The sequence below is a fragment of the Bombina bombina genome, chromosome 11, assembly GCF_027579735.1.
Source record: "Bombina bombina isolate aBomBom1 chromosome 11, aBomBom1.pri, whole genome shotgun sequence".
Lineage (NCBI taxonomy): Eukaryota > Metazoa > Chordata > Amphibia > Anura > Bombinatoridae > Bombina > Bombina bombina.
In genome coordinates this window covers 69,699,446-69,722,065 of record NC_069509.1, presented here as the reverse complement: position 1 = coordinate 69,722,065, position 22,620 = coordinate 69,699,446, and the positions used below count along the sequence as shown (strand labels likewise).

At 39.3% G+C, this 22,620-nt stretch overlaps 1 protein-coding gene across 1 annotated transcript in view; it reads left to right on the top strand.

Annotated features, from left to right (window-relative positions):
• TEKT4 (tektin 4) overlaps nucleotides 1-22,620 on the top strand; it is a 66,309-nt gene that overhangs the window by 12,753 nt on the left and 30,936 nt on the right. Inside the window, exon 3 of the mRNA XM_053695205.1 lies at nucleotides 657-800. Within this exon, the coding sequence (XP_053551180.1) occupies nucleotides 657-800 (144 nt within the window). The remainder of the gene's footprint in view (nucleotides 1-656; nucleotides 801-22,620) is intronic.

Genomic DNA, 22,620 nt, shown 5'->3' with positions numbered 1-22,620 from the left:
GCTGTAATGAATCTAGACCTTTGTATACAAATATTCCTATCAATTATAGTTGTCTCAGAGTGTCTTGCACATGTGTAGCATAATAGATTTAATCCAAATTGTCTAGGAATACTTACAAATATGTCAAAAAGGCTATTTCAAGACTTTATCAAGTGCCTTTAGGTGTCAAATCGGAAACGTGTAATATTGTCCTGAAAACCTGTTAAAAAGCATTGAGAAAATGGATTGTAATCATAGAGAACTTTTCGGCTCCATGTTAAAAATAGATTTTTTTCGGCAAGCCAAAAATACTTGGCTAAGCAAAACTTATGAAAACCTGTGATTGTGATCGTTTCGAAATGAAAATTCCCCTTTTTTGGCTGAAAGATTGGAAACAACCCTAATATGTTCTATTTTGTTAAAATATTTTTAGTTTTAAACAAATTTGCCATTATAATGTGTGCCATTTCTGATTGTGACACGTGTAATGTAATCTGTGACCCCATCACTTCTTCCCAGCCATACTGCTGGAACATAAAGGTATTTTGATGCATTGGGGCTGATTTCCGTGGCGACGTGGCACCCTGGCACCCAGTGTTTATTAAGCCCTGCTGTATACTCAGTAGATATTACTAAATTTCCACTCTAATATAGATATTAATTCTTTTCTCCTGCAGGCTGAACAGAGACTATAAAGAAGCTCTGGAAATGGACTGGTCAGACAAGGTAGAAGCCTATGAAATTGATGACAAGTGTGGGAAGTACAATAATCAAAGCACGGAAATCCAATTCCATCCCAACTCAGCAAAATATGAAGACAAGTAAGAAAACTTTTTTATATAGTTATCTTCATTAATAATGTTATATATTGGGGGTATTTAGTATTCCCTGGTTCTTGATTCTGGTATATTATAACAGGAAAATACTTTATAGATTAAAACTTAACTTACACCATGAACATAGATTTAGTTTATATAGAAAGGCATTATAAATTTTACTGTGTGTTTTAGTTATTTAAAAGGTTTAACCCCTTAATGACCACAATGTACCCTGTATGTCACTGGTCGTTAAGGGTTTTTTCAGGACATAATAGCACAAGTCTAGCAAGAGCACACTATTAATGCCCTCCCTCCAGCAGGCTTTGAGGAATAGAGCAGTCTCAACGCTGGTGGCAAGACCACGCTATAAAACAATCAAGTCCCAAAAAAAGGTCAGCGACATACAGGGTACGTCGCTGGTCCTTAAGGGGTTAAACATGCACTAAAAGTTGCACTCCAGCAACTCCCTCATTCTGTTCCAGAGGAGGATACAGCCAGTGATTGAATTGTACGTACGTATGTCTGCTTCTCATTGGTTCAGACGAGACTGTCTCCTTGTTAGCTTTGTAGTATCGAGACACAAGGCAAAATACTTCACACTGACAAAATACATCGAAATGATCCCCATTGTATTGGATGACGAACGCTACCTGCTCAATTAAAGGGACAGTTTGCCCCAAAACTTTCTTTTGTTCCCAGTGATACATTTTACGTGCTGGAGTGTATTAAATTGTTTACAAATAACTCCTTAGCATCTATTTCAGCATTTGAAAAAGCTGATTTAGTCTGTAGTATCTCTATCTATACTGAAAGTTTCTATACTTAGGTATAGGCTATTGAGACACTATGTAAACACAGAAAGCAGAAGAAATTACACTCACAGTGGGAGGTGGAAGAGATAACGCTCTAAAATGTTTGTTTTCAGTTGTTCTTTCTAAGTTTTGTACAGAGACAGAGATAATAAAGGGAAGCATTTGAGTGATAAGATAACGAGATCTGATCGATCTGCAAGCTTAGCCTATTTTGATGGGCAGTGGTTTCAAAGAGCAAATCCAGCTATTCCTTTTTTCAAAAAGAAGCATAAATTAGCAATTTTTCATTCATTTTATACGCTGCTGCTGGTATAAAAAGTCATGGGGAACACATTGAGGGAAAAACAATTTTACAGTGAACTGTCCCTTTAATTACAGAGTAAAAAATTAATAATAAGCACTTTTACACTAATAAAAATGAGCTAGATCAATAACCAAAAAACACACACGCCCACTATACCGCTAATAGATTTGTTCAAGTCCCTTAAAGAGACATATGCACACCTGTTTTTTTGAGCACAACAGATTAATTGAACACGTCACTTGTTAATCTCACTTCACAATAATAAAAAATATCAACATACAGTGTACAACATGTGGTGTAATAGTTAAACCCATGAAATCACCATTTTGTTTATCGTTAACCCTGCACATATAATGTTTAGATTATGAAATTGGGAGATTAATAAGGCAGATAACAATTTGTTTTTTTTGTTTGGTGAGATGAAGATTTTGAGCTTAAGGGGTATTCATTTCAGAAGCATTCCTGGATCGAAATCACTGGAAAAACCCACGGACAATCCTGGCTGAAGTTCAGAAATTATTATGTACCAAAGACAAAATTGTAATTAACCCAATAATTAGAAAAACTTCAAAAGAAAAATGTTTAAAATAGTTCAGGATTAACAAAACATTTGCCCGATTTCAATGCATTAGATCTCCTATGTAGAGTTCATGACTTTTTTTTTTTTGCAAAGTTTTGAAATCTGAATCAATTTCAGTGATAGTAAACTCTCCCCTTTTTAAAATCAGATCCGCACCGTTAGTTATATTTAGATAGAGTTTAATTCATCAGATATAATAAAGATATGCTATAAATTAATTTTTAATATAGATTATTCAAATTCCCTGCGCTCCGTAAATTTTTCTGTGAGCTAAAGGTTTGAACTGTTCTCCAATCAGCGCTCTCCCCATATGGCACTTTTGTTGTAGCTAGAACACTGATTGGAGAACAATTCAAACCTTTAGCTCACAGAGAAATTGACTTTTGAAGTGGGTGGCAGAGCGTGGGGAATTTGAATTTTATATCTACATTAAAAAGTAAGTAAATTTGCATGCAAAGAGAGAAGCGTTCTACCAGGAACGAACAACAGCTCATTAGCTAGTTCTATGTCGATTTACCACCAGGAAGCAGCCTCTTTTAGACCAGTGTGATTTTCACAAAGGAAAATTTTCCTGAAGTACATCAGTCTGATCCCACCAATTAAGGTCAGTCCAGCCCCGAAATACCAGGCAATTCTCCTCTGAACAAGGAACATGACAACCCCAGACGATCGTTTCGGCCTCCTATGGACCTCGTAAGTGAGGTGCAGCCATATTCCTCTAAGCACACTGGGCAAGGAGTCCACGTCTGGTTTTCCCCATCACCCATAGGGATACTTCCCCAGGGTCATTGTTAATTTGCATACAAAGAGAGAAGTGCTCTTCCAGGAACGAACAACAGCTCATTAGCTAGTTCTATGGCGATTTACCCCCCGGAAGCAGCCTCTTTTAGACCAGTGTGCTTTTCACAAAGGAAAACTTTCCTGAAGTATATGTTGCCATATAGAATTTCAGTAGCTCTTATCCTATTAGCTGATTTGAACAGCCAATAGGATTTCAGTAGCTCTCATCCGATTGGCTGATTTGAATTTGAAGGCTCAAATCAGCCAATAGGAATTCAAGGGACACCATTTTTAATCGTGTACCTTGAATTCCTATTCAGTGTACAGCGGAGATCGTTTGAAGAGGATCCTCCATGCTTTATGGCTCCGCGGTCGGCGGTCTTCATTTCCAGGCTCGCCGCTCTGCAGTTACAGGGTCGCCGTTCTTCAGCTCCGCGGTCACCAGTCTTCAACTCCGCCCTCCGCTATGTGCCGGCTGGTTCCTGGAAGAAGAAAGAAGAGGTCGCCGCTTGTAAGAAGACTTAACCGCCTGAAACAGGACAGATGAGGACCACTTGGGAGTTAGACTTATGGTTTTTAAGGGGTTTTTGGGGGGGTTTATTTTATTTAGATAGGGTGGGCAGAAAAAGAGCTGAATGCCCTTTTAAGGGCAATGCCCAACAAATGCCCTTTTCAGGGCATTGGGTAGCTTAGGGTTTTTAGTGTTAGGTTATTTTATTTGGGGGGGTTTGGTGGGGGGGGTTTACTGTTATGGGGGGTTGTGTATTTTTTGGAAAAAGAGCTGATTTTCTTGGGGCAATGCCCTGCAAAAAGCCCTTTTAAGGGCTACTAGTAGTTTATTAGATTAGGGGGTGTTTTTATTTTGGGGGGGCTTTTTTATTTTCATAGGGGTTAGGTATAATTTTTTTTAAATTTTGTAATTTTCTTTATTATTTTCTGTAATCTTAGATTTTTTTTATTTTTCTGTAATTGTAGCTTAAAGGAGCAGTCTACTCCAGAATTTTGATTAGACTGTCCCTTTAATTTATACTTAGTTTATTTGTATTTTTAAAGTAGTGTTAGTTTTTTTTAAATTTAATAGTAACTTTAGTATTTGGTTAATTAGGTAATTTGGGTTCATTTAGGGGGTGTTAGGTTAGGGGGGGTTAGGTTAGGGGTTAGGTTTATTGCGTTATGGCAGAGCTTTCCAAACTTTTCATGTTGGTGACACACTTTTTAAACCTACATAATTTTGCGACACAGTAATTCAGTTGTACTAGCAAACAGGAGGTTAAACTAACTTGTTTTAAGAGATACGGACACATACATAAATTATATAATAACGTAATGTATTTACAAGTAACAGTATGTGCAAGAATTTAAAAAAAGGTTAATACCACCAATAGCTACTTACTATTTTAATGGGATGTATGAGGCTGATGGGATGAACACAGTTTCTGAATATTTGGTGGAATATTAGATAAAGACACTCGCATTTCATCATCAAGCATTTTTAAGCTTCCACTTCCTATCCATATATCAAGAGCAGGAGCAGCAATGCACTATTGGGAGCTAGTTGCAAAAAAAAAAACAATTTGACTTCTGACTTCAGCTCAGCGTTTAAGCTTCCGCCCTCAGAGCTCTGTGAGATGCACTGACTACTGCCCGCACTGCAAACACACTGCTGTCCCACTCACTGACTACACATGCAGTCACGAGCGGATTAAGGAGACTACACGTGCAGTCAGGAGCCAATGTGCCGCCAATGGGAATAGTTTCAGTTCCCACTGAGCTGTGCCAATAGGTTAAGATGATCTGTGACCCACTAAGTATCAATCACGTGTCAACCATGTGATATGCGTAGCAAGCAGGTGGAAAGTCGGAAACCAAAAAAAAAATGCAATTTTTTTTATAAATTCAAAATAATTTGTGCTGAAGGAGGGACACACCTACACACTGCTGCTGACACACTAATGTGTCACAACACACAGTTTGGAAAGCACTGATCTAAATGATCACATCACACCTCAGATCAGACTCCATACCCTGCAGCTCTAATCAGCTATGTGATCACATCACACCTCAGATCGGACCCCACATCTTGCAGCACTTATCAGCTATATAATCACATCACACCTCACATCAGACTCCATACCCTGCAGCTCTAATCATCTATGTGATCACATCACACCTCAGATCAGACTCCATACCCTGCAGCTCTAATCATCTATGTGATCACATCACACCTCAGATCAGACTCTATACCCTGCAGCTCTCATCAGCTATATGATCACATCACACCTCAGATCAGACTCTATACCCTGCAGCTCTAATCATCTATGTGATTACATCACACCTCAGATCAGACTCCATACCCTGCAGCTCTAATCATCTATGTGATCACATCACACCTCAGATCAGACTCTATACCCTGCAGCTCTCATCGGCTATATAATCACATCACACATCAGATCAGACTCTATACCCTGCAGCTCTCATCAGCTATATGATCACATCACACCTCTGATCAGACCCCATACCCTGCAGCTCTAATCATCTATATAATCACATCACACTTCAGATCAGACTCCATATTCTGCAGCTCTAATTAGCTATATGATCACATCACATCTCTGATCAGACTCCATATTCTGCAGCTCTAATCAGCTCTATATTCACATCACACCTCGGTTCAGACTCTGTACCCTGCAGTTTTAATCAGCTATATCATCATATCAAACCTCAGATCAGACCCTATCCCCTGCAGCTCTAATCAGCTATATGATCACATTACACCTCCGATCAGACTCCATATTCTGCAGCTCTAAATAGCTATATGATCACATCACATCTCCGATCAGACTCCATATTCTGCAGTACTAATTAGCTATATGATCACATCAAACCTCAGATCAGACTCCATATCTGCAGTAATAATCAACTATATGATCACATCACACCTCAGACCAGACTCCATATTCTGCAGCTCTAATCAGCTACTGTATATGATCACATTACACCTCAGATCAGACTCCATATTCTGCAGCACTAATCAGCTATATGATCACATCAAACCTCAGATGATACTCCATATGCTGCAGTAATAATCATCTATATGATCACATCCGACCTCAGATCAGGCTCTATACCCTGTAACACTAATCAGCTTTATGATCCCATCACACCTCAAATCAGACTCCATTCCCTGCAGCTCTAATCAGCTATATAATCACATCACACCTCCGATCAGACTCCATTCCCTGCAGCTCTAATCAGCTATATAATCACATCACACCTCCGATCAGACTCCATTCCCTGCAGCTCTAATCAGCTACATAATCACATCACACCTCAGATCAGACTTCATATTCTGCAGCTCTAATTAACTATATGATCACATAACACCTCAGATCAGAGTCTGTACCCTGCAGTTTGAATCAGCTATATCATCATATCACACCTCAGATTAGACTCCATACCCTGCAGCTCTAATCAGGTATGTGATCACATCACACCTGCGATCAGAAACCATACCCTGCAGCTCTAATCAGCTGTATGATCAGACCCCACATCTTGCAGCTCTAATCAGCTATATGATCACATCACACCTCAGATCAGACCCATACCCTGCAGCTCTAATCAGCTACATGATCACATTATACCTCAGATCAGACCCATACCCTGCAGCTCTAATCAGATATATGATCACATCACACCTCTGATCAGACCCCATGCCCTGCAGCTCTAATCAGCTATATGATCACATCACACCTCATATCAGACTTCATATTCTGCAGCTTTAATCAGCTACATGATCAAATTACACCTCAGATCAGGTTCCATATCCTGCAGCTCTAATCAGATATATGATCACATCACAACCCAGATCAGACTCCATACCCTGCACCTCTTATTACCTATATGATCACATCACACCTCAGATCAGACCCTATACCCTGCAGCTCTAATCATCTAAATGATCACATCACACCTCAGATCAGACTCCATACCCTGCAGCTCTAATCAGCTATGTGATCACATCACACCTCAGATCGGACCCCACATCTTGCAGCACTTATCAGCTATATGATCACATCACACCTCAGATCAGACTCCATACCCTGCAGCTCTAATCATCTATGTGATCACATCACACATCAGATCAGACTCTATACCCTGCAGCTCTCATCAGCCATATGATCACATCACACCTCTGATCAGACCCCATACCCTGCAGCTCTAATCATCTATATAATCACATCACACATCAGATCAGACTCCATACCCTGCAGCTCTAATCAGCTATGTGATCACATCACACTTCAGATCAGACTCCATATTCTGCAGCTTTAATTAGCTATATGATCACATCACATCTCTGATCAGACTCCATATTCTGCAGCTCTAATCAGCTCTATATTCACATCACACCTCGGTTCACACCTCAGATCAGACTCCATACCCTGCAGCTCTAATCAGCTATATGATCACATAACACCTGCGATCAGACATCATACCCTGTAGCTCTAATTAGCTATGTGATCACATCACACCTCAGATCAGACCCCACACCTTGTAGCTTTAATCAGCTACATGATTGCATTACACCTCAGATCAGGTTCCATACCCTGTAGCTTTAATCAGCTATATGATCACATCACACCTCAGACCAGAATCCTTATCCTGCAGCTTGAATCAGCTATATAATCACATCACACCTCTGATCAGACTCCATACCCTGCAGCACTAATCAGATATATGATTACATCACACCCCAGATCAGACTCCATACACTGCAGCTCTACTCATCTATATGATCACATCACACCTCAGATCAGACTCCATATTCTGCAGCTCTAATCAGCTATATGATCACATCACACTTCAGATCAGACTCCATATACTACAGCTCTAATCAACTCTATATTCACATCACACATTAGATCAAACTCCATATGCTGCAGCTCTAATCAGCTCTATATTCACATAATACCTCAGATCAGACTCCGTACCCTGCAGTTTTAATCAGCTATATGATCACATCACACCTGCGATCAGACAACATACCCTGCAGCTCTAATCAGCTATATGATCACATCACACCTGCGATCAGACAACATACCCTGCAGCTCTAATCAGCTATATGATCACATCACACCTGTCAGGTTTTTTTTTAGACCTACATAATTTTGCGACACAGTAATTCAGCTGTACTAGCAAACAGTAGGTTAAACTAACTTGTTTTAAGAGATACGGACACATACATAAATTATATAATAACGTAATGTATTTACAAGTAACAGTATGTGCAAGAATTTAAAAAAAGGTTAATACCACCAATAGCTACTTACTATTTTAATGGGATGTATGAGGCTGATGGGATGAACACAATTTCTGAATATTTGGTGGAATATTAGATAAAGACACTCGCATTTCATCATCAAGCATTTTTAAGCTTCCACTTCCTATCCATATATCAAGAGCAGGAGCAGCAATGCACTATTGGGAGCTAGTTGCAAAAAAAACAACAATTTGACTTCTGACTTCAGCTCAGCGTTTAAGCTTCCGCCCTCAGAGCTCTGTGAGATGCACTGACTACTGCCCGCACTGCAAACACACTGCTGTCCCACTCACTGACTACACATGCAGTCACGAGCGGATTAAGGAGACTACACGTGCAGTCAGGAGCCAATGTGCCGCCAATGGGAATAGTTTCAGTTCCCACTGAGCTGTGCCAATAGGTTAAGATGATCTGTGACCCACTAAGTATCAATCACGTGTCAACCATGTGATATGCGTAGCAAGCAGGTGGAAAGTCGGAAACCAAAAAAAAAATGCAATTTTTTTTATAAATTCAAAATAATTTGTGCTGAAGGAGGGACACACCTACACACTGCTGCTGACACACTAATGTGTCACAACACACAGTTTGGAAAGCACTGATCTAAATGATCACATCACACCTCAGATCAGACTCCATACCCTGCAGCTCTAATCAGCTATGTGATCACATCACACCTCAGATCGGACCCCACATCTTGCAGCACTTATCAGCTATATGATCACATCACACCTCACATCAGACTCCATACCCTGCAGCTCTAATCATCTATGTGATCACATCACACCTCAGATCAGACTCCATACCCTGCAGCTCTAATCATCTATGTGATCACATCACACCTCAGATCAGACTCTATACCCTGCAGCTCTCATCAGCTATATGATCACATCACACCTCAGATCAGACTCTATACCCTGCAGCTCTAATCATCTATGTGATCACATCACACCTCAGATCAGACTCCATACCCTGCAGCTCTAATCATCTATGTGATCACATCACACCTCAGATCAGACTCTATACCCTGCAGCTCTCATCGGCTATATAATCACATCACACATCAGATCAGACTCCATACCCTGCACCTCTTATTACCTATATGATCACATCACACCTCAGATCAGACCCTATACCCTGCAGCTCTAATCATCTAAATGATCACATCACACCTCAGATCAGACTCCATACCCTGCAGCTCTAATCAGCTATATGATCACATCACACCTCAGATCGGACCCCATACATCTAATCCGCTATATGATCACATCACACCTCATATCAGACTTCATATTCTGCAGCTTTAATCAGCTACATGATCAAATTACACCTCAGATCAGGTTCCATATCCTGCAGCTCTAATCAGATATATGATCACATCACAACCCAGATCAGACTCCATACCCTGCACCTCTTATTACCTATATGATCACATCACACCTCAGATCAGACCCTATACCCTGCAGCTCTAATCATCTAAATGATCACATCACACCTCAGATCAGACTCCATACCCTGCAGCTCTAATCAGCTATGTGATCACATCACACCTCAGATCGGACCCCACATCTTGCAGCACTTATCAGCTATATGATCACATCACACCTCAGATCAGACTCCATACCCTGCAGCTCTAATCATCTATGTGATCACATCACACCTCAGATCAGACTCCATACCCTGCAGCTCTAATCATCTATGTGATCACATCACACCTCAGATCAGACTCTATACCCTGCAGCTCTCATCAGCTATATGATCACATCACACATCAGATCAGACTCTATACCCTGCAGCTCTCATCAGCTATATGATCACATCACACATCAGATCAGACTCTATACCCTGCAGCTCTCATCAGCTATATGATCACATCACACATCAGATCAGACTCTATACCCTGCAGCTCTCATCAGCTATATGATCACATCACACCTCTGATCAGACCCCATACCCTGCAGCTCTAATCATCTATATAATCACATCACACATCAGATCAGACTCCATACCCTGCAGCTCTAATCAGCTATGTGATCACATCACACTTCAGATCAGACTCCATATTCTGCAGCTTTAATTAGCTATATGATCACATCACATCTCTGATCAGACTCCATATTCTGCAGCTCTAATCAGCTCTATATTCACATCACACCTCGGTTCACACCTCAGATCAGACTCCATACCCTGCAGCTCTAATCAGCTATATGATCACATAACACCTGCGATCAGACACCATACCCTGTAGCTCTAATTAGCTATGTGATCACATCACACCTCAGATCAGACCCCACACCTTGTAGCTTTAATCAGCTACATGATTGCATTACACCTCAGATCAGGTTCCATACCCTGTAGCTTTAATCAGCTATATGATCACATCACACCTCAGACCAGAATCCTTATCCTGCAGCTCGAATCAGCTATATAATCACATCACACCTCTGATCAGACTCCATACCCTGCAGCACTAATCAGATATATGATTACATCACACCCCAGATCAGACTCCATACACTGCAGCTCTACTCATCTATATGATCACATCACACCTCAGATCAGACTCCATATTCTGCAGCTCTAATCAGCTATATGATCACATCACACTTCAGATCAGACTCCATATACTACAGCTCTAATCAACTCTATATTCACATCACACATTAGATCAAACTCCATATGCTGCAGCTCTAATCAGCTCTATATTCACATAATACCTCAGATCAGACTCCGTACCCTGCAGTTTTAATCAGCTATATCATCATATCACACCTCAGATCAGACTCCATTCCCTGTAGCTCTAATCAGCTATATGATCACATCACACCTGCGATCAGACAACATACCCTGCAGCTCTAATCAGCTATATGATCACATCACACCTGTCAGGTTTTTTTCCCTGTTGTTTTTGCCATGTGCTGCTGGCAGCCATTTTACTCACCTCTCTTCCTGTCTATGGTGTATTTTGGGGGATGCTGCTCATTTCCTGCACTTCCTTTTATGGCCAGACTGGTGTGCATCATCCATGTGAGACAGGATGCAGTCTCAGAATTGTGATGTCATCACTTATTATTTAAAGGGCCTCTGTTCAGTATGCTTTGCCTTTGCGTGGTCTCAGACCTGTTTGTGAGAGTTGCTGTGTATTACCTGGCTGCCTGACGTCCTTCCTGGTTCCTGATCCTTGGCTTGTTCCTGACTCTGCTGTTTTCCTTGTTCCTGATTCCGGCTCGTCTGACTATTCGCTTTGGCTCCTGACTCGGCTTGTCTGACTACCAGCTCTGGTTTTGACTCCTGGCTTGTTATTTGACTTGTGGACTTTTTATTATTTTTTGCTATTAATAAAGGTGTGATTATTTTTGCACTTCTCGTCTCAGTCTGATTCCTGGCACCCTGACAACACCTCAAATCAGACCACATACCTTGCAGCTCTAATCAGCTATATGATCACATCACACCTGCAATCAGACTACATACCCTGCAGCTCTAATCAGCTACATGATCACATTATACCTCAGATCAGACCCATACCCTGCAGCTCGAATCAGCTATATAATCACATCACACCTCAGATCAGGTTCCATACCCTGCACTTCTTATTAGCTATATGATCACATCACACCTCAGATCAGCCCCATACCCTGCAGCTCTAATCATCTATATGATCACATCACACCTCATATCAGACTCCATGCCCTGCAGCTCTAATAAGCTATATGATCACATCAAACCTCATATCAGACTCCATATGCTTCAGTAATAATCATCTATATGATCACATCCGACCTAAGATCCGACTCCATACCCTGCAGCTCTAATCAGCTATATGATTACATCAGACCTCAGATCAGACTCAGTTTCCTTGGAGCTCTAATCAGCTATATAATCACATCACACCTCCGATCAGACTCTTTCCCTGCAGCTCTAATCAGCTATTTGATCACATCACAACTCAGATCAGACCCATACCCTGCAGCTATAATCAGCTATATAATCACATCACACCCCTGATCAGAACCCATACCCTGCAGCTCTAATCATCTATATGATCACATCTCAGATCAGACTCCATACCCTGCAGCTCTAATCAGCTATATAATCACATCACACCTCAGATCAGACTCCATATGCTGCAGCTCTAATCAGCTCTATATTCACATCACACCTCAGAACAGACTCCATAACCTGCAGCTCTAATCAGCTATATAATCACATCACACCTCAGATCAGACTCTGTACCCTGCAGTTTTAATCAACTATATCATAATATCACACATCAGATCAGACTCCATACCCTGCAGCTCTAATCAGCTATATGATCACATCACACCTCAGATCAGACTCCATATTCTGCAGCTCTAATCAGCTATATGATCACATCACACCTGCGATCAGACTCCATACCCTTCAGCTCTCATCAGCTACATAATCAAATTACAGTTCAGATCAGACCCATACCCTGCAGCTCTGATCTGCTATATGATCACATCACACCTCAGATCAGACTCCATATTCTGCAGCTCTAATCAACCACATGATCACATTACACCTCAGATGAGGTTCCATACCCTGCAGCTCTAATCAGCTATATGTTTACATCACTCCTCTGATCAGACTCCATACCCTGCAGCTCTAATCAGCTACATGATCACATTACACCTCAGATCAGACCCATACCCTGCAGCTCTAATCATCTATATGATCACATCACACCTCAGATCAGACTCCATACCCTTCAGCTGTAATCAGCTATATGATCACACCTCAGATAAGTCTCTATACCCTGCAGCTTTAATCATCTATATGGTCACATCACACCTCAGATCAGACTCCATACCCTTCAGCTGTAATCAGCTATATGATCACACCTCAGATCAGACCCATACCCTGCAGCTCTAATCATCTATATGATCACATCACACCTCAGATCAGACTCCATACCCTTCAGCTGTAATCAGCTATATGATCACACCTCAGATCAGTCTCTATACCCTGCAGCTTTAATCATCTATATGGTCACATCACACCTCAGATCAGACTCCATACCCTGCAGCTGTAATCAGCTATATGATCACACCTCAGATCAGACTCTATACCCTGCAGCACTAATCAGCAATATGATCAAATAGCACCTCTGATCAGACTACATACCCTACAGCTCTAATTAGCTATATGATCACATCACACCTCAGATCAGACCCCATATCTCTAATCCACTATTTGATCACATTACACCTCAGATCAGACCCCATACCCTGTAGCTCTAATCAGCTATATTATCAGATCAGACCCATTGCCCTGGCATAGCTTTAATAATATGCCTACACAACCTTAGATCATATGAAATTCCATGCAACCCCTGTCATTTATGTGCCCATGTCAGACCTTAGATCAGACACACAGCTCTTAGGTTCCTGCTACATGATCACATTACACCTCAGATCAGGCTCCATACCCCACAGCTCTAATTAGCTAAATGTTCACATCACACCTCTGATCAGACTCCATACCCTTCAGCACTAATCAGCTATATGATTACATCACACCCCAGATCAGACTCCATACCCTACAACTCTAATCACATCACGCCTCTGATCAGACCCCGTACCCTGCAGCTCTAATCATCTATATGATCACATTACACCTCAGATCAGGCCCCATACCCTGCAGCTCTAATCAGCTACATGATCTCATTACACCTCAGATCAGACTCCATATCCTGCAGCTCTAATCAGCTATAGGGTCACATCACACCTGCAATCAGACTCCATACCCTCCGGCTCTCATCAGCTACATGATCACATTCCAGCTCAGATCAGACCCATACCCTGCAGCTCTAATCAGCTATATGATCACATCACACCTCTGATCAGACCCCATACCCTGCAGCTCTAATCAGCTATATGATCACATCACACCTCAGATCAGACTCCATATTCTTCAGCTCTAATCAGATACTTGATCACATTACACATCAGATGAGGTTCCATACCCTGCAGCTCTAATCAGCTATATGTTCACATTACTCCTATGATCAGACTCCATACCCTGCAGCACTAATCAGCTATATGATTAAATCACACCCCAGATCAGACTCCATACCCTTCAGCTCTAATTAGGTATATGATCACATCACAACTCAGATCAGACCCATACCCTGCAGCTCTAATCAGCTATATAATCACATCACACCCCTGATCAGAACTCCATACCCTGCAGCTGTAATCAGCTACATGATCACATTACACCTCAGATCAGACACCATACCCTGCAGCTCTAATCAGCTACATGATCACATTACACCTCAGATCAGACTCCATACCCTACAGCTCTAATTAGCTATATGATCACATCACACCTCAGATCAGACCCCATACCTCTAATCCGCTATATGATCACATTACACCTCAGATCAGACACCATACCCTGCAGCTCTAATCAGCTACATGATCACATTACACCTCAGATCAGACTCCATACCCTACAGCTCTAATTAGCTATATGATCACATCACACCTCAGATCAGACCCCATACCTCTAATCCGCTATATGATCACATTACACCTCAGATCAGACCCCATACCCTGTAGCTCTAATCAGCTATATGATCAGATCAGACCCATTGCCCTGGCATAGCTTTAATAATATGCCTACAAAACCTCAGATCATATGAAATGTTAGTTATGTGCCCATGTCAGACTTTAGATCAGACACACAGCTCTTAAGTTCCTGCTACATGATCACATTACACCTCAGATCAGGCTTCATACCCGCAGCTCTAATCTGCTATATGTTCACATTACACCTCAGATCAGACCCCATACCCTGCAGCTCTAATCAGCTACATGATCACGTTACACCTCAGATCAGGCTCCATACCCTGCAGCTCTAATCAGCTATATGATCACATCACACCTCAGATCAGACACTATACACTGCAGCTCTATTCAGCAATATGATCATGTCAGACCTCAGGTCAGACCCATTGCCCTAGCATAGCTTTAATAATATGCCCACACAACCTCAGATCATATGAAATTCCATGCAACCCCTGTCAGTTATGTGCCCATGTCAGACCTTAGATCAGACACACAGCTCTTATGTTCCTGTCAGTTATATACCCATATCAGACATCAGTCTAGTCACACAGTTGTTTAGGTATTGTCAGTTATATGCCTGTATCAGACCTTAGATCAGACATACAGTTCTTTAGTTCGTGTTATGTGCCCATATCAGACATCAGATCAGACACATAGCTATATAGTTCCTGATGGTTATATACCTATATCAGATCATTAAAACTTATTAAACATTCTTTTTTTTATACTTTTCACTTTCAATTTAAAAGGGACACTGAACCCAATTGTTTTCTTTCATGATTCAGATAGATCATGCAATTTTAAGCAACTTTCTAATTTACTTCTATTATCAATTTTTCTTCTTTCTCTTGCTATCTTTATTTGAAAATTATGAGAAAAAAAATGTAAATCTTAGCAGCCAGCCCATTTTAGGTTCAGCACCATGGATAGTGCTTGCTTATTAGAGGCTGACTTTTACCCACCAATAAGCAAGCATAACCCAGGTTCTCAATAAAAAATGGGCCGGCTCCTATGCGTCACATTCCTGCTTTTTAAATAAAGATAGCAAGAGAACAAAGAATCATTGATAATAGGAGTAACTTAGAAAGTTGCTTAAAATTGCATGCATACCTGAATAAAAAATTGCGTTTAGTGTCCCTTTTATACCACAGAAATGTTCATGCTTTACTATAAATCCCCAGCAGGGGGCAGATTAGCACTATAAAAACAAAAGTAACATTTATATGTTTCAGTTTGAAATAACATCATTTTAAAACTGTATCCACTAACACATGTTGCAGTTTACATGGATATTCAATACAGATTATAAAATAAACCTACAAGAAACATAATTGCCAATTAAAATACAATGTTGACATAAGTATTTAGTCATTTTGCAATATTGTAGAGTCTGTTTTAAATCCAACACTGAGCATAATAGGACATGTGACATTTTTAAGCCTTGAACATTTACCATTGTAAATGTGGCATTAAGCAAATTATTGAATTTCTACATGATCACATCGTTCCATGAAGCCATAAGGCTAATGGGCTATAAACGACTTGCTATTACTTTATCAGTTTATTATTTGCGGAATGTGCTTTTCCTCCAGGGAATGTTTGGGCTACTTCTATTAAATGATAAGCTTTGTTTCAAGCAGCCCGTATAGAATATTAGAGCAGAAATTCACAACTTATCATTGTTAGAATAAGAGGATGCTTATACAGATACAAACATCAAATCAATAGGAACTACAAGAATAAAACACTTTATCTAAACTGCTTTGGATTTTGGAATATTTGCATCATTAAAGGGACATTAAACACTAAATAAATGCTAGATAGAATGATGCATTCAAAGAAAATATTAGTCTGATAATAAGTTAATAACATGTAGATGTATTTTTTTAAAGTTTCATTAGTTGTTTAAATATTCACTAAATATATGTAAAATTTAAGTGCCTATAAAACAATGGGAGCTGCCATGTTGTAACTTAGGTTACCCTCTCTGCTGTGGCCAATTAGAGACAGTTATACATAGGTCACTACAGTGTGCAGCCAATGGCTGTGTGGAATATTTACATTATACATGTAACCTAAAGGAAGTTTTATATTTTTAAATCTTTTGTATACATAGTTCCATCAGGATAGCACAGTGCTGTAACCAGAAATGTAATAGTTGTTTTAAATATGCATTTTAGAACACACCAGTTTTGACGATTTTATTGTTTTAAACATATTAATTGAAAAGTTTGGATTTTAGAAAAAGTTTGGATTTTGGAATTCCGGATTTGGGGATTTGTACTAGTATTATATTTAAAGGGACATTAAACCCCAAATTTTTCTTTTATGATTTAGGTAGAACATACAATTTTAAACAACTTTCCAGTTTACTTCTATTATCAAATTTGTTTCATTCTCTTGGTATCATTTGTTGAAGGAGCAGCAATGCACTACTGGTTTCTAACTGAACACATTGGCGAGGCAATGACAATTGGTATATATATGCAGCCACCAATCAGCAGCTAGAAGCTAGGTTCTTTGCTGCTCCTGAGCTTACCTAGATGAACCTTTCAGCAAATGATAACAAAAGAAGGAAGCAAATTAAATAATAGAAGTAAATTGGAATGTTGTTTAAAATTGTATTCTATATCTGAATCATGAATGTCTAATTATGACTTTACTGTCCCTTTAACATCTTACAAAGTTGAAAGAAAGCCAAACCTGAGATGCCGTATTAGACAGTTGCATTCATTTTCAGACAAATGTAAGAAAGTTATAAAAAAATTCAGGTTTGTTGCTGTCATCAAAAAGCGATGGACAAATAAACTAAATGCATACAAAAAAACATTTCTGTCTCAATTAAAAGTGGAGCGCTAATTTATTGTTTGCCTGTAAACTGGCCAATTCGCCCGTTTATGAGTGCACGATAAATAACCAGCCATTGTAGACTCGCGGCCAATGGGCCGCTAGCAGAGAGGTGTCAATTAACCCGACCGTACTCAATCGGGTTGAATTCCAGCGATATCTGTCTGAGGGTTATGGAGCAGCGGTCTTGATAGATAGGCCCCAATATATAGAGATTTGCTTAGCTTTTAATGGCTAGTTGCTATTTTATTTGCCACGTATTAATTGTCTTCATGTTTGTTACGTATATTAGACAATAACTGGTGTGTTCAACCACAGTTCTTAAAGCTCAATAATAAAGCAAGTTTTTATTTGTTCTTGGCACTGACCCTCCACAAATATTACACTAGAGCTGACTGTGTCTCTTTGTGAAAGTTATACATTTAAGCATTCGATTTTTTTTAGCATTTGATGTTGTTTCATATGAATCATTTGTGTATATTATATGCTTCTTTAAAGGGACATTAAACACTAAATGAACGCTAGATAGAATGATGCATTCAAAGAAAAGATTAGTCTGAGAATAATATGTAGATGTATTTTTTTAAAGTTTTAAAAGCTGTTTAAATATTGACAAAATAAGTGTAAGGTTTTAGTGTCTATAAAACAATAGGAGCTGCCATGTTGTAACTTAGGTTACCTTCTCTGCTGTGGCCAATTAGAGACAGTTATAAATAGGTCACTAGAGTGTGCAGCCAATGGCTGCATGGAATATAACAATTTTCTGCACTTCCATTTCTAACAGGAACTGAAAAGCTCACAATTTCAGAATGGAATTACATGAATTCCAATAAAAACAAAATATCAAATCATACTTAAAGGGACACTGAACCCAAATTGTTTATTTCATGATTCAGATAGAGCATGCAATTTTAAGCAACTTTCTAATTTACTCATATAATAAAATTTTCTTCATTCTCTTGGTATCTTTATTTGAAATGCAAGAATGTAAGTTTAGATGCCGGTCCATTTTTGGGGAACAACCTGGGTTGTTCTTGCTGATTGGTGGATAAATTCACTCAACAATAAACAAGTGCGGTCCAGTGTCCTGAACCAAAAAATAGCTTAGATGCCTTCTTTTTCAAATAAAGATAGCAAGGGAACAAAGAAAAATTGATAATAGGAGTGAATTAGAAAGTTGATTAAAATCGCATGCTCTGTCTGAATCACAAAAGAAAGAAAATTGGGTTAAGTGTCCCTTGAAATATGATTTGAGATTTAGTTTTTAGTGGAATTGAGTAATTTCTTGTACTGGAATTTAAAACTGCTTATATATTTCAGGGAATAATATATGACAATTCAAGTAGCTATTTCCCAGAATTAAGTAGCATGCAAGCTTGGCAGTAATGTATATTAGAGTATTTAAATATGCATTATCGTATGTTGTGTTTGTTCATTTTAACTATATTATATATGTACATTAGTGATAAATCATTTTATATTTTTTTATGGGCATCATTGTGCACGTAGTCAGATGCTGAAAGGGAAATTACATTTTTTTTAAAAATGTATTGAAGCGATTGAAACATCAATTCAAACAATACAAATCATTACATAAGACTTCTCCCTTGTTTTTTCTGCAATTTCTATAATATTATCATTCCTTTTCCAAGCCCACTGTGGGACTCATTATACGAGTCCTATCACAGTGGTCTACTCAGGTAGGGTTTGATGCGCGTTCACAACAATGCACATGCACAATTGTAGCCTGTTATGAAGTTGTGTACTAACAGAGCTACGATGGTCGCTCACCCACAGAGCTACGGCAGCCACAGAGGTTCACAACTGCTATATCAGTATGATCGTCATAAACATAGCAGTAACATTGTTGGTAAGTATCTTGCACACATATTAATAATCACACCTAGAGTAATGAGTGATAGAATGGAATATTTTTTAAGCTGTTATTATTATAAAAAAACAATTAATTTAGCTTGCGAGCAATCATTTATGATCCAATATAAAATACCTTTAATCAAATGGGGATGAAATACTCAGATAATTAAAAGTACTTCAATAAAACGAAGGCTGCAGTATAAAACAGGATGGTTTGTTGAAGTAATGTTTGTGTTTCCCACATTATTTAAAGGGACAGTTTATTCCAGAATTTGTATTGTTTAAAAACATAGATAATCCCTTTATTACCCATTCCCCAGTTTTGGATAACTAACACGGTTATATTAATACACATTTTACCTCTGTGATTACCTTGTATCTAAGCATCTGCAGACTACCCCCTTATCTCAGTTTTTTTTTGACAGGCTTGCATTTTAGCCAATCAGTGCTGGCTCTTAAATAACTCCATGTGAGGGAGCACAATGTTATCTATATGACACATATGAACTTATAGTGTCTAACTGTGAAAAACTATGCACTGAGATAAGAAGCAGTTCAACGGCTTAGAAATCAGCCTATGAGCCTTCCTAGGTTTAGCATTTAACAAAGAATACCAAAAGAACAAAGCCAATTTGATTATAAAAGTTAATTGGTAAATTGTTTTTAAATTGCATGTCCTATCTGATTCATGAAAGTTTAATTTTAACTAGACTGTCCCTTTAAATGTGTTTTGTGACCACATTTTTAGCGAGGATCAGCAGAAATGGGACAGCGCTGAGCCAAATGCACATGCGCTATTCCAGGAATAAGTTCAGGTCAAGAGGACTTAGCTTTCTGTTATGCGCATGCGATTCCTTTGATCCACTAGTGCGCACAAGGATGGTATTGTACACCAGGATTATGAATATGCACATTATCAAATGAAAAACGCGTAATGATTGGCCACATAATTTTATGCTGGAACAGTCTTCTTTTTAGTGTTGTCATTGGACTGGAAAATACCTCAATTGTTATATTAATTTATATATATTTAAAAGCTTTATTTTGAGAAACAAGTAAGTAGGTTTTTAGTTATATTACCATGATAGTTAATATACGACTGTTTTGAAACATTCACTTCTGTTTAGTTTTATAATCCTTTAAAGGAAAACGAAACACCTTAAAGGGACATAAAACAAATTGGGATAGAGACAAAATATAGTAATGTGTATTTTAATTACTTTACCATCAAATTTATACTTTAGTGCCTCGCCATTAACCTTTTCTTTTTAGTTTCTGAATTGTAAAGTTCTAACTCCCCCCACACATTTCCTTCTTTCGCTGTATCTATATCTATTGTTGTTTTGGTAGAATGCTAAACTGAATAGGGATTATCTGCTGGAGCATGCCTAGAAGCTGGGAACTCAGTTTAAATACAAGGCCTGTGTCTAAACACTGATAAGGGGGTGGAGTTGGCTGCTCCAGACAGCTTAGCTATGTAATTAATTTTGCTTATTTTTGAAAATTACTTTAAAATACTTGCCAGCAGCTTTTAACATTTTTTCATGCAAACTATTTTTTATTAATTAGCTCTTTTAGGCTATGCCTATGTCTTAACCTGTTCTATGTCCTTTTAACAATACAGTGAGTGCAGAATTATTAGGCAAATGAGTATTTTGACCACATCATCCTCTTTATGCATGTTGTCTTACTCCAAGCTGTATAGGCTCGAAAGCCTACTACCAATTAAGCATATTAGGTGATGTGCATCTCTGTAATGAGAAGGGGTGTGGTCTAATGACATCAACACCCTATATCAGGTGTGCATAATTATTAGGCAACTTCCTTTCCTTTGGCAAAATGGGTCAAAAGAAGGACTTGACAGGCTCAGAAAAGTCAAAAATAGTGAGATATCTTGCAGAGGGATGCAGCACTCTTAAAATTGCAAAGCTTCTGAAGCGTGATCATCGAACAATCAAGCGTTTCATTCAAAATAGTCAACAGGGTCGCAAGAAGCGTGTAGAAAAACCAAAGCGCAAAATAACTGCCCATGAACTGAGAAAAGTCAAGCGTGCAGCTGCCAAGATGCCACCAGTTTGGCCATATTTCAGAGCTGCAACATCACTGAAGTGCCCAAAAGCACATGGTGTGCAATACTCAGAGACATGGCCAAGGTAAGAAAGGGTGAAAGACGACCACCACTGAACAAGACACACAAGCTGAAACGTCAAGACTGGGCCAAGAAATATCTCAAGACTGATTTTTCTAAGGTTTTATGGACTGATGAAATGAGAGTGAGTCTTGATGGTCCAGATGGATGGGCCCGTGGCTGGATTGGTAAAGGGCAGAGAGCTCCAGTCCGACTCAGACGCCAGCAAGGTGGAGGTGGAATACTGGTTTGGGCTGGTATCATCAAAGATGAGCTTGTGGGGCCTTTTCGGGTTGAGGATGGAGTCAAGCTCAACTCCCAGTCCTACTGCCAGTTTCTGGAAGACACCTTCTTCAAGCAGTGGTACAGGAAGAAGTCTGCATCCTTCAAGAAAAACATGATTTTCATGCAGGACAATGCTCCATCACACGCGTCCAAGTACTCCACAGCGTGGCTGGCAAGAAAGGGTATAAAAGAAGAAAATCTAATGACATGGCCTCCTTGTTCACCTGATCTGAACCCCATTGAGAACCTGTGTTCCATCATCAAAAGTGAGATTTACAAGGAGGGAAAACAGTACA